This window comes from Tachypleus tridentatus, chromosome 13, assembly GCF_004210375.1.
Source record: "Tachypleus tridentatus isolate NWPU-2018 chromosome 13, ASM421037v1, whole genome shotgun sequence".
NCBI lineage: Eukaryota > Metazoa > Arthropoda > Merostomata > Xiphosura > Limulidae > Tachypleus > Tachypleus tridentatus.
The window spans coordinates 269,434,773-269,447,991 of NC_134837.1; the positions used below are offsets into that span (position 1 = coordinate 269,434,773).

Here is a 13,219-nt window from a genome sequence, read left to right on the forward strand (position 1 = left end):
TTTGTTATCGAATGTGCGTTGTTTTGCATGCGCTTGCAAAAATATGTTTAATGTGCAACATTCAAGTGTTTCAATATATTTTGTTATTAATCCCATAGTATTGATAAGTCTATAATTAGAAAAAAGAATCCAGATGATGATGAACACTCAGAAAATAAAGATAATTTAATTAATTCTGGCATTACTGACGAAAAGAAAATGGCGCGTGACTGGAAAAACAAGAAATGGGAATTTACTGAAAGTTTGGAGTTAAAATTTTTAGTGATTGATGTACATAATAAGTCAGTGTGTGTTTTGTGTAACAAAGTTTTTAGAAATAATAAAGTATACAACCTTAAACAACAATTTAACAATTTTCATAACGAATTTGATATAAAATTCCAGTTGATAGTAAAAATCATATATATAAAATTAGCCGTCTGAAAGCACAACTTCATAAACAAAAGGGAGGCCTAAATTTTTTTTTATCATCGATAGAACTAGTTACGTTAGCTAGCTGTGAAGTAGCTTGTATTCTAGCTCAAAAAAGTCATTTTCTGATTCTGAACTAGTATTGGAAATATTGATTGTAGTCATTGAAACACTGTTGGAAAATTATGATTCAAAAATAAAAGATGATATTTTCTTCAAAAGGTAAATAATTTGCAATTAAGTCGAAGAACAATTGTCCACAGAATGCTAGAGTTAGCGAAAGACACAGAAAATCAGTTGCTTGAACAACTAAAAGACTGTTTGTATTTTTCTTTAGCACGAGATGAATTAACAGATGTTAGTGACACTGCACAGCTGAAATTTTGGGATTAGATATATAACTTCAGATCTTCAACTGAGGGAAGAAATGTTTGGCCTTTGTGGATTACGAGATCGAACATGTGGAAAAAAAACAAATTTGAAAAATGTTTTAATCTAAAAAAAAATTCAATCTCGATTTTAAAAACTGGTGTGTCATAACAGATGTCGCTTTTGTCATGACTGGGGCGAAATTAGGATTTGTTTTTCTTTTGAAGCAGCATTTAACTGAAAATGATTGAGAAATCCACGCTGCCATCTTTACATTGCATTTTGCATCAGGAAAAATTGTGCTGAGATGTCTGAAAGTGATGAATTGAAAAATTTGATGGACATTGTTGTAAAAATTGTGAATTATATTAGAAGTGGAAGCTCTCTCATCCATCGACAGTTTGTTGAGTCTTTGAAGAAAAGCAGTGACTGTACTTTTGATGATTTTACTGATTTTGCAAATGTAAGATAGTTAAGTAGAGAAAAAGTCTTAGAATGATTTACTTCCTTATTTCCTCAAATAAACCAATATCTTGTTGAAAAAGGTAAGATTGAAAATTTCCCTGAAATTAAAACTGTCATGATAATGTGATTTGTACTTTCTGTGTGACATGATGGCTCACTTTAATAATTTGAATACGAAGCTTCAGGGAAGAGGTAAAATAATAAGCGAGCAATCACAGTCTATTCATGAACTTCAATTCAAGCAAAACTTCCTTGCGGAACAATTACATAAGAATGATTTAACACATTTTGCAAAATTGAATAGTTTTCTAAAAAATAATGACTATGATTTCTCTGATGCTAAAGATGATCTCAATGTAAACTGGATAAAAACCTACCTCAAAAATTTGAATGACGTTTTTCCGAATTTAAAAATTTAAAAGTGATATTTGAATTTTGCACGATCTATTTCAGTTTGACTTTGGAAATCTCAGTGAGGAAATTACATCTTTTTTTGTCTCTAGATAAGTGTGGATTTGAAGACGGGATGCTTACCCTGCAAAGTGTAGAACACATAAGATAAACAAAAATTCTCTATCAGAGAGATGTGGCTCACTATTCTGATAAATGAGTCCTCCAAATTTAAAGATAGTAATTTCAAAATTATTTTCTATGTTTGGATCCACATGGGTGTGTGAGTCAACATTTTATCCGCTAGATTTTCTCAAGTCTAGATACAGATCTCGGCTTACTGACATAAATTTAGAGGCAGAGCTAAGATACTCATTGAGCATAGACATTAAGCCAAATTTTGGGAAACTTTTTGATGAAAACCCCCGTCAATTTTTGCATTAAAGGTTAGTTGAAATGCAATTATTTTGATTAACTAATATCTTTCAATTTGTTTGTTAATAGTGTGGACAACGTTGTTTTCATTAGCCACAGTTGTGGCCACTGTGAAAAATAGGCTGCCCATCCCTTCTTTAGTCTCGACATGTTCCCAGCAACGGTTAGTTGCAAACTCTCTCTTTGTTAGTCTGAAAATGACCAAAGAGGGTCGAAACGTTGTTCTCTGCCTTAATAGTAAAAGTGTTAATACCCATACCAGCCGTTCTGAGATATATTTTTACATACAGTATTTGTTGATAGTCAGTATAACAGCTGTAATTTTTCAAACTTTGCACAAGAGCTGATAGCCTAACGTAACGAGAACTATTTGTTTAACCAAGTAGAATAACTTGTTATCTTTACCTACAAATATTTGTTTAACCAAGTAGAATAACTTGTTATCTTTACCTACAAATATGTGTTTAACCAAGTAGAATAACTTGTTATCTTTACCTACAAATATGTGTTTAACCAAGTAGGATAACTTGTTATCTTTACCTACAAATATGTGTTTAACCAAGTAGAATAACTTGTTATCTTTACCTACAAATATGTGTTTAACCAAGTAGAATAACTTGTTATCTTTACCTACAAATATGTGTTTAACCAAGTAGAATAACTTGTTATCTTTACCTACAAATATGTGTTTAACCAAGTAGAATAACTTGTTATCTTTACCTACAAATATGTTTAACCAAGTAGAATAACTTGTTATCTTTACCTACAAATATGTGTTTAACCAAGTAGAATAACTTGTTATCTTTACCTACAAATATGTGTTTAACCAAGTAGAATAACTTATCTTTACCTACAAATATTTGGATCTACTGACCTGCTCCATTTATACTCGACTCGTGACAATGGCTAAGCTGTTGGGCTGTATGTACTCTGCCCACCTCAGATATCAAAACCTAATTTTCAGCGTTGTAAGTTTGCAGGCTTGCCGCTGAGCCACTAGGATGAGAGGGCGTTACACATCAGAGGGAGCCGACACTTCTTGACATGAGGACATGTTATGATTTAAGTTAAGTCATGAATCGTCAGCTACATCCTGTTAAAATTAATATGCTTTGTTGTTAACTAATATATGTTGTTGTAATTTTTAAAGTAGGACATCGAAGGCTAGGTTTGCGATTAACGTTATATATATATATATCGTAAACAAAAGTAATAGCCAGATTTTCGGTAAGTCAGCACCTGAAATAAGAAAATTCCCGAAAGGTTTGGCTTTTGAGAAAACAATAACCTCGTAGAATGTAGGCCAGATGTGTTACTTACAGCACGGCTTGTCTCGAGGTCGATGCACCTGTCGTAAGACTGTCACTACCATTGCTATTTTCATACTTACGTCACATCGGACATCCGCCAATGCAGTGAAAGTAGAGGCCTCAATATAGGAATGGGATTTCATCACAGATTCATAAATGGAGACAAATCCGGCTGAGCCAACATCAATAAAGTTCATTCTCTAGAATTTCATGGACAAATTCGGCTGAACAAGCCAACATCAATAAAGTTCATTCTCTAGAATTTCATTGTTATTTTCGGAAGCTTCATTCAGTGTTTAGTTTTGAATCTCAAAGTGGTTGCTTGCTTTAAAGCATAATGATCCAAGTTGAGTGATGTCATATTTTTCCTTTTTACAGAAATGATGAAAAAGAGATTTTTTTTTTATTTTCTTTCGAAAAATAAACGAAAATATAATTGTTAACTACAGTAATAATGATGTTTGTTTAAATTTTTGTTATTCATTACGGATACTGCATACAAAATGTACAAATGTTTCTTAAATAAGCCACTATGGACACCACCAGTAATTCTGTAGTTCCTTACAGTTCTTGTACTTTGTTGTACATATTTCATGAACAACAGTTAAATAATGTGAGATATAGTCTCCCTCCATACTTATTGGTTCTTCTAACTGTTAACATTTAACAAGATATAAAAAGCATATAAGTAAACTTTTTTCTTTATGATCAAAATAGATTATAAGGTGTTTAAATGCAATCTTATTATTTGTATTATCTATTACAATTCTGATTTACACATGGCCAGAGAGAAAAATAAAGCTAAAATCAATGTATTTAATTTTAAACTGACACCATAACAACGTAGGACACATTGTAAAATACAACAATGTATTCAAGCACCCAACAGTAAAGAGTTAATAACGGGAAATGGAAACAATAATCAGTCTGGTAACAATGACACATTTGCAACGACAACAATAATCAGTCTGGTAACAATGACACATTTGCAGTGATAACGACAATTGGCCTGATAAACTAAGTTTAACTCACTATAAGGTGTGTGATTGACTGGTATGCTAGTTCTAACTACAAGGTCTGTAATTAAGTGGTACACTCGTTCTATCAATAACTATAAGGTCTGTGATTAACCGATAGTCTAGTTTTGTTTATTTATGAGGAAAGTTTGAGATCAATACTAAGTCATCCTGATGTGAACAGTCAATTATATGAAGTTATTTTTCTCAACTTCGACATTTCTTTTATATTTTCTTGAGTGGCGAAAGATACATTGAAACAATTGCATTGTTTTGTTTCATTTTTAGGTCAGTAGAAATCACTTTTACCAGATCATTCAGTTCGATTAAAAGTGAATCTTTTAAAACTTTACCAACGGTTAACAAGTCGGATCGTAAGAATTATTACTTTCTCTGGGTTTTTCCAGGTATAACCTAGTATAGTGCAGTTTTAGGAGGGAGGGGAGAAAAAGACGCCTCTGAGCAAGATTTAAAACTGTTACGACGGGGCGATTGACCTCCTTCCAAGCTCTGGTATATAAGGAGCAGTATAGGCCAGTGAAGGTTGTTTAACGTTAAGCTATTATATCTCTGTTGAAGATTCTCGGTGACTTTTCGAAGGTAAAGGTGGTGTTTATTTTAGTTTTAAACACTAGGCTGTTTGCTCTTGACGCTTGAAAATTTGTGAAAATTTAGTGTTTTCTTTAAACAAATTTTAAAATATATAAGATAAGGGAACAGTTAATAATCTAATCTTGTAAGTTTAGTTGAATTTGTTAGAAATATAATTTAGTTTAAGTATTAACTTCATATAATCCACCTTACTTGCTGGTTACTGTTTGGTTTTCTTATTATTAAACAAGACGAGTCGAGCTGATAACTTGCTGGTTACTCCGTGATGATGAGAAAACCCACTTGTAGAGAAAATTATATATTTATTGTAAAACGTCTAGTATGGATAGAGAAAGCACCAGTTGAGGGGTGAACAACGTTTCGACCTTCTTCGGTCGTGAACCTGACAATGACCAAAGAAGGTGAAAACGTTGTCCGCTTCTCTACTAGTGCTTTCTCTATCCATACCAGCCGTTTTACAATAAATATATAATTTGCTGATTACTGTTGGGTTGCCTCATTATTAAACAAGACGAGTTAAACTCGTATTTAAGTAAACTTCATACAATTTCTCTAGCTTTTTGTATGAGCATATTAACTTGATTAAAGTTCCTCTCCCTCCACATATCTAAATATTCCATCTACTTCTAAAATCGTGACAGTCAGTTCTTCTGGATGTTCAGAGATACTCACATTTAACGTTGGTGACCTCTAGAGCACACACACACATCTAGAAATTTATATCACTTTCACAATTACCGTATATTCCTCTATCGCTTGGAGCTCAGGAAAAACGATCATAACTTATAGAATTTTGTTTTATTTTTAAACATTAGATAAAACGACGTCTGAAGTTTCAAGATGAAGAATATAGCTTTGTTCACAATTCTACTGTTGTTACAGATCATCCTAACCAATAGCCAAAACGGTAAGATGAAGATTTGAAGTATGTTTAGCGGACAGTGGTTAGTTTTCAAATGTAATTCAAATATATATTACGTTTGTTCGTTAATGTATGGTCGATTTTAAAGAGATATTCTTATAATGATTAGTTTGAACCTTATGCAGTTTAACTAGTAAATACGTTCAGTGGAGAATGGTTGGTCTGTAGTTTAAATATTAATTACTTCTATAGACTGCTTGGAGCAATCCGGAGTTCTTCAGTGGAATATCTAGAAACCAGGTTTCGATATCCGTGAAGGGCAGAGCACAGATAGCCCATTTTGTATGTTTATGCTTAACTTCAAACAAACAAAACTGCAATTCGGAATATTCCTATAAACTACTCGGAATAATCTGGAATACTCTTATATACTACACGGATCAACTTGTAATACTGTTGTTTGGGGAAGGAAAAGAAATTCTATCTGAACGTTGTTTATACGGTTTATTTGTTTTTGTCAAGACAGAATAATTTCAACAAATATTGGTAAAGAGTTAATCACAGGGTTGCAAATAGTTCAAGATAAAGTGCTGTAGATATAGGTAGGAAATTTTACATATGTAAGTGTTGGTAACAAAGTGTTGTGTTGTAAACACAGGTAAGAAGTTGTACAGATCTAAATGTTAGTAAGAATGAGCGGTAGATAGATGTGGGAAGGGTTGATATAGTCAAGGTGTATTTTGAATAAGGGGAATGCACTTGTATTTGGCGTACGTCCTGTTTGAAGTGGGTCAGCATATGAACTAGTCACGCCACGATGCCTCTCGACAGAAAAGAAACTAAAAATGAAACAAGACAGACGTTACTTAGTGTGGTCCTTTATACTAGAATTATGATAAAAAAATTTAAGATGTATCACTGATTTTCTCCTTTTTGCGTTGTAACTCAGATGAAATACAAAACTAAACATAAAAATGTATCTCAGTTTCTTATTACTTCCTGGAACTGACGATGTTGTTATTACTTACTGGATCTCATGTTGTTAATATTTCATGGAATTGACGATGTTATTATTACTTACTGGATCTCATGTTGTTATTATTTCATGGAACTGACGATGTTGTTATTACTTACTGGATCTCATGTTGTTATTATTTCATGGAATTGACGATGTTGTTATTACTTACTGGATCTCATGTTGTTATTATTTCATGGAATTGACGATGTTGTTATTACTTACTGGATCTTTGTTGTTATTATTTCATGGAACTGACGATGTTGTTATTACTTACTGGATCTCATGTTGTTATTATTTCATGGAACTGACGATGTTGTTATTACTTACTGGATCTCATGTTATTATTTCATGGAACTGACGATGATATTATTACTTACTGGATCTTATGTTGTTATTATTTCATGGAACTGACGATGTTGTTATTACTTATTGGATCTCATGTTGTTATTATTTCATGGAACTGACGATGTTGTTATTACTTATTGGATCTCATGTTGTTATTGTTTCATGGAACTGACGATGTTGTTATTACTTATTGGATCTCATGTTGTTATTGTTTCATGGAACTGACGATGTTGTTATTACTTACTGGATCTCATGTTGTTATTATTTCATGGAACTGACGATGTTGTTATTACTTATTGGATCTCATGTTGTTATTATTTCATGGAACTGACGATGTTGTTATTACTTACTGGATCTCATGTTGTTATCATATCTGTATATATCTGTATATATTTATTACAAATCTTTACATAGGTTGTACAGTACTTTACAGTAGAAATCAATATTTTCACTTATGCATCTGTTTAAACGTTTTTTTCATACTTAATGCTTAGGAAATGTCTTCCAACACTCTGATTCTTCTGGTTGGAACTGGGGTTCATCAAACCGAGAAGGGCCAGATCACGTACATAAGTTGGGTGAGAAAACAAATCAGGATACTTTATCGAACACACATACGTCCATCAACTTTAGGTCATCTCAGAACAATATTTCGACTTTTGAAAGAGATAACCCATTACGTTTAGCTGTTCCAAGCAGTTTTATTGCTAACGATACAGAAGAAGCGATTGGAAGAAATGCACGAAATCTAAAAGTTGACGATATTTCTTTATCAGGTGGTGAACGGGAAGGAAGAATTCTTAACAAGGGATTGAGTTTTTCTTTATCAGGTGGTGAACGGGAAGGAAGAATTCTCAACAAGGGATTGAGTTTTATCCCAATTTTGTCAGCCAGCAATGATGAGCATGAAGAGAAAGATTACAGAACGAAATCCTTTGCTGGGAGCCAGAACCTCAATAATCCTTATTCCAGCGATGTTTATGTGAATACTCAGTCCAGCCAAGATTCCCATGATTATTCGTTTCCATATGATTCAGATACTAAAGAACTAAGTCTGTTTCATTTACAGAACAACCAGCAGGGAGGACAAGAAGATTCCCATTCTCAACTAGAAGGAAGTCCCTATTTTGAATCAATCTCGCATCAAACCAAGCACCAACCACTTTCTTCTCAATCTGAGGTCCCTTATGGTACCAATTCCTATCTCACGAGCTCTAATTACCAAGCTTCTAAAGACTATTCTCCAAACGCTGGGGTTCAAGGATCTACTGTTTTTGCATCCAAAAACGAGCATGAATCAAGTCAGCAGTATCCAATCTTACCCACCGGAGAACGAGACTACCAAACCCAAACATCACATTCGTCTCACATTGATAATTTTGGAGTTCCGCTGCGTGGAGAAGAGAGATATTCCATTAAGAATTATCCGAACATTAACCGACCTTCAAAGAGTATTGATGACAGTCAAGAGAAATATAATTCTGCAGCATCTGGTTATGAGGAACAACCCTTTACAAAAGAGACCTGCGTCTGTGTTCCTTTCTATCTTTGCAGTAATGGTTATCTAGTAAACTACCAAGGAGATCGCTCAGGGGACTATGCCCAACTTATAGATGAACGAAGTAACATCTCACCAGAAACTCTAAACTTGACCGAATTGGCTGTACCCCAGAAGAACTATGAGAAGAGCAAGAACAGAACAACAAGAGCAGTAGGAAATGAGGTAAATACAGTTTTAGAAGAAATTATACAACACTTCTAATATTCACAGAGTTACTTTTCTTCATTTGTAACATTTATATGTATATTTATTAAATATACCTCACATATATGCTAAATGTGAACTATTTTACAAAGTTAAGTAGATATATATATATTTTAATTGCAGACCCACGATTCTCCATATGTTGATATCACGCCTCGTATCGGTCCTTTCAATCAGGATGGATGTGGATTTTTGAGGACTTGTTGCCAAATCTTGCCGTCAGTTGTTCCAGGAAGTTTTATTCCATCAACACACCCGGGTGCATTTGGTTTTCAGTTTATTGACCACCAAGCTGGAGTTTATCCTGATGCTGGACAAAGTTTCTTTGGTCAACAGCTTGTTCCTCAAAGTAATTTTGACTCTGGATTAGGGGAATCATATCTTCAGGGTCAACAAATTCATCCTGGCGTTCTAACTAGCGGTGATTATTTAGGTTCTATTATACCTCCTAATATATTACCAGACACTGCTCACGCTCAGGGCCATCTCGCTCCTGGACTCTCATCTCTTGGAATTCCACATGTCATCGACACATCTGGTACCAAACCTGGATATGAATTTCCTAACCCCATTGGACACCTTACTTGTGGTAAAAGGAATGCTTTTGGAATTCATGGACGTGTTCAGAACTTGCATTACCATGATGATTCGACAGAGTTTGGAGAATATCCTTGGCAGGTATTGTAGTAATCACTTGATTACAATAGAGAACCTAGATGAACATCGTCAGGTTTAGAGGTTTTTTATGTTAATGTAGACAGTTTTTAGGTTAGTTTTAACCTATGGGTTTACTAAGATAGGTTTAAAGCTGAGTAGAAACGTTTACAGGTTTTATGCTAACATGAACAGTTTTTAATAGTTATTACAAAATTTCGTTATCCATCTTATGTATCGATTGCAATTTTTAACATTTTCACAAATAATGGAAATTACTTTTACCACTAGGTGGCTGTATTACGAAAGATTGCGCCTAAAGATAGTTTGTACGTATGTGGAGGTGTCCTGATAGATAGCCAATGGGTGATAACGGCAGCTCATTGTCTCAGAAAGTAAGTTAAAAAAGAAACAAGAAATAGTCAGACGTTTATCTTTTATAATCCTTTACTTTGAATTTACGCTAAAATTACTTCTGGTTTCCATAATTAAATAAATGTACTAAATAGCCTAAAACTCTCGCTATGAGTATGAAGTAGAAAACACTGAGTATAGACTTGGCCTACATCGATGAACGCCTCTTATGTAATTTCTTTTCGATGCGGTCTCGTAAAAATAATTTATACATATATTTTTCTAAGGGGTTACTTTTCATATTTTATATAAGGACACAAATTAAGACTTTTATTGAAAACTAATTTCAGTCTTATTATGTATTCAGTAAAATGTCGAACCATTTTTGTATTTTTTTAAAATCTGTACGAATTAATTTTAAATTAGATATGTTTTCTGTTGGTAATGATACAATTTAATATTTAGTAATAATGTAATAATTTTCTAACTCAAACTTATTTTAAACACTCTGATATACAATATGTTGAACTTGTATAATTAATAATGTACAAATATTCCAAAAGTACGTAAACATTTAGTGTTATGTGGTCGAAGCTCTTTTTAACCTACAGGTTTACTAACATAAGTTGAAAACTGAGCAGAAACGATTACTCGTTTTTATGTTAATATGGACGGTTTCAGGTTAGTTTCAACGTACAGGTTTACTAACATAAGTTTAAAACTGAGCAGAAACGATTACTCGTTTTTATGTTAATATGGACGGTTTCATATTTGTTTTAATCTACGTCTTCCCTAATACAGGTTTCAGAAAGGAGATCTTAAAGTCCGCCTCGGGGAATGGGACGTCCACAGAGAAGATGAGTTTTATCCATTTATTGAAAAGTACATTAAAGAAGTTCATGTCCATCCTCGTTTTTATCCAGGGAACTTGAAAAATGACATCGCCTTACTCCTGCTGGACAGTCCTGTAGCTTTGACCTTTCCACACATCTCTCCAGCCTGTCTTCCAGATTTTCGGGACCATTTTGGTAATCAAAGATGTTGGGTCAGCGGATGGGGAAAAGATGGTTTTGGTAAGAAATCGTCATGCTTTTAACGTTAGAATAAAACATCACTTTTTTTATCTGAAATAACTCAAGTTAACAGTCTCATTTTATTTTAGGAGCCCTTGGAGAATACCAGAATGTTCTGAGAGAAGTTGACTTGCCTATCGTAGGTTTTAAGGACTGTGAAATACGACTCCAACATACTAGACTTGGCCCTGGCTTTCGTCTCCACCCTGGTTTCTTATGTGCAGGAGGTGAGCCCGGTAAAGATGCTTGCGAGGTAAGTAAAACTAAAACATATAGTTTATTGGTTGGTGAGCCACCTAGAATAGTTGCGAGTAATGTCCTTTTCAGTGCCAGTCAAGTTTTGTACTAAAATACGTTAGGCCTAATTGGCTGACAATTATTCAAAATATTGTATTATACCTTTCTTTGTAAGGGTGATGGTGGAAGCCCTTTAGTGTGTGAAAATCAAAATGGAGTGTGGAAGGTCGTGGGCCTCGTGTCCTGGGGAATCGGATGTGGTCAGCCTGGTGTACCTGGAATATATGTTAATGTTGCTCATTATGTATCTTGGATAGAGAGTTTTGTCAATCGTTATGGCTAAATAATTTAAAACGTATAATGTGGAATTTTAAAATTCCATTCTTATATCATAAACTTGCATAGTTGTATTTTATTAAAGCGAAATCGTAGACATTATGAACTTTAACGATTTAATTTTTTAAGTGTTTGGACACTTTCGAACCATTAGCACAAATATTCGAAACTCATTCACGTCTCATATACTAGTGTTTTAAAATTTTTCAGTAATATACGCTTCTTGATGTGTTACAATAATATGCTTTTGATGATATAATTTTCTACAGTGTCTTCAGCAATACTTTGATATTTTCTACACTAATGAGTTTTCTGTAATATACAAAATAATGCGTTTTTTTTAATATGTAACATTAGTCAAATATTAACATGTAACATTAGTCAAATATTAACTGCTTATGAGGTAACAAATGTTGTCCAACGTCCAGCATATATTTTCCGAGAGTGATCTGGTGTCGGAAATATTCCGTCAATAATTGTTTTAATCTACCTTCCACCCCTCACTACCCTTCAGCTTTACTAAAATCTGATTAATCAGCACTGCCACATAATAAGTAACATAAGGCCTGGCATGGCCAAGCGCGTAAGGCGTGCGACTCGTAATCCGAGGGTCGCGGGTTCGCGCCCGCGTCGCGCTAAACATGCTCGCCCTCCCAGCCGTGGGGGTGTATAATGTGACGGTCAATCCCACTATTCGTTGGTAAAAGAGTAGCCCAAGAGTTGGCAGTGGGTGGTGATGACTAGCTGCCTTTCCTCTAGTCTTACACTGCTAAATTAGGGACGGCTAGCACAGATAGCCCTCGAGTAGCTTTGTGCGAAATTCCAAAACAAACAAACAATAAGTAACATAGTAACATCCCTGGGCCAACATGTAAATGTTAAAAAGTTTAATATTTCATTCCGGACTTTTAACTCTCATTTTAAGAATCAATAATTAACAGTTTCGAAGTTGTTTAATTTTCAAATTATATCATCACGTGATCGTTACCAGTTAACGTATAAAACATACCTGTATAACTTCAGCATAAAATCTGTCTACATTATTGACGCTGTGTGTAAATTAGGTTTTAATCAATTATATATAGTACTTGATGTGCTCTGGGCCAATCATATCGAATAATTAATGCCAGGAGTAGAATGGTACACGATGTGAAACCATTTTTTTTCACCAATTATTTTTAATAAAACTTAATGTTCGTTCGTAACAATTTGTTTGGGAATTTCGCACAAAGCTACTCGAGGGCTATCTGTGCTAGCCGTCCCTAATTTAGCAGTGTAAGACTAGAGGGAAGGCAGCTAGTCATCACCACCCACCGCCAACTCTTGGGCTACTCTTTTACCAACGAATAGTGGGATTGACCGTCACATTATACACCCCCACGGCTGGGAGGGCGAGCATGTTTAGCGCGACGCGGGCGCGAACCCGCGACCCTCGGATTACGAGTCGCACGCCTTGCGCGCTCGGCCATGCCGGGCCTCGTTCGTAACAAACGCCTCTATTTTCAATTAAGTTCTATATTTTACTACCAGGATGTGCTGTTTACTAACATTACTACTATAGAAATGT

The 13,219-nt window shown here is 34.5% G+C and overlaps 1 protein-coding gene across 4 annotated transcripts; it reads left to right on the forward strand.

The window, feature by feature from the left end:
- Nucleotides 1-1,043: 1,043 nt before the first annotated feature.
- LOC143238626 (uncharacterized) lies at nucleotides 1,044-11,995 on the forward strand. 4 transcript variants are annotated; one of them, XM_076479014.1, is made up of 9 exons: nucleotides 4,825-4,996; nucleotides 5,824-5,915; nucleotides 7,728-8,009; nucleotides 8,064-8,956; nucleotides 9,122-9,676; nucleotides 9,944-10,047; nucleotides 10,808-11,079; nucleotides 11,169-11,332; nucleotides 11,492-11,995. In XM_076479014.1, the coding sequence occupies exons 2-9, from the start codon at nucleotides 5,849-5,851 to the stop codon at nucleotides 11,657-11,659; spliced, it is 2,505 nt and encodes an 834-aa protein (XP_076335129.1). In that variant the 5' UTR covers nucleotides 4,825-4,996; nucleotides 5,824-5,848; the 3' UTR covers nucleotides 11,660-11,995. The 4 variants fall into 4 exon arrangements, with proteins under 4 accessions (XP_076335128.1, XP_076335129.1, XP_076335127.1 ...); XM_076479013.1 differs by lacking the exon at nucleotides 4,825-4,996 and adding an exon at nucleotides 1,044-1,325 and having other exon boundaries at nucleotides 7,728-8,956; XM_076479012.1 differs by having other exon boundaries at nucleotides 7,728-8,956.
- Nucleotides 11,996-13,219: the final 1,224 nt, after the last annotated feature.

What these genes read in the sequence shown, in the direction of transcription:
- LOC143238626 (XM_076479013.1), top strand. Translation starts at nt 5,849, where the DNA reads ATGAAGAATATAGCTTTGTTCACAATTCTACTGTTGTTACAGATCATC. An exon ending in CCTAACCAATAGCCAAAACG is followed by an intron (nt 5,916 to 7,727) that starts GTAAGATGAAGA and finishes CTTAATGCTTAG; the next exon opens with GAAATGTCTTCCAACACTCT. An exon ending in GCAGCTCATTGTCTCAGAAA is followed by an intron (nt 10,048 to 10,807) that starts GTAAGTTAAAAA and finishes TCCCTAATACAG; the next exon opens with GTTTCAGAAAGGAGATCTTA.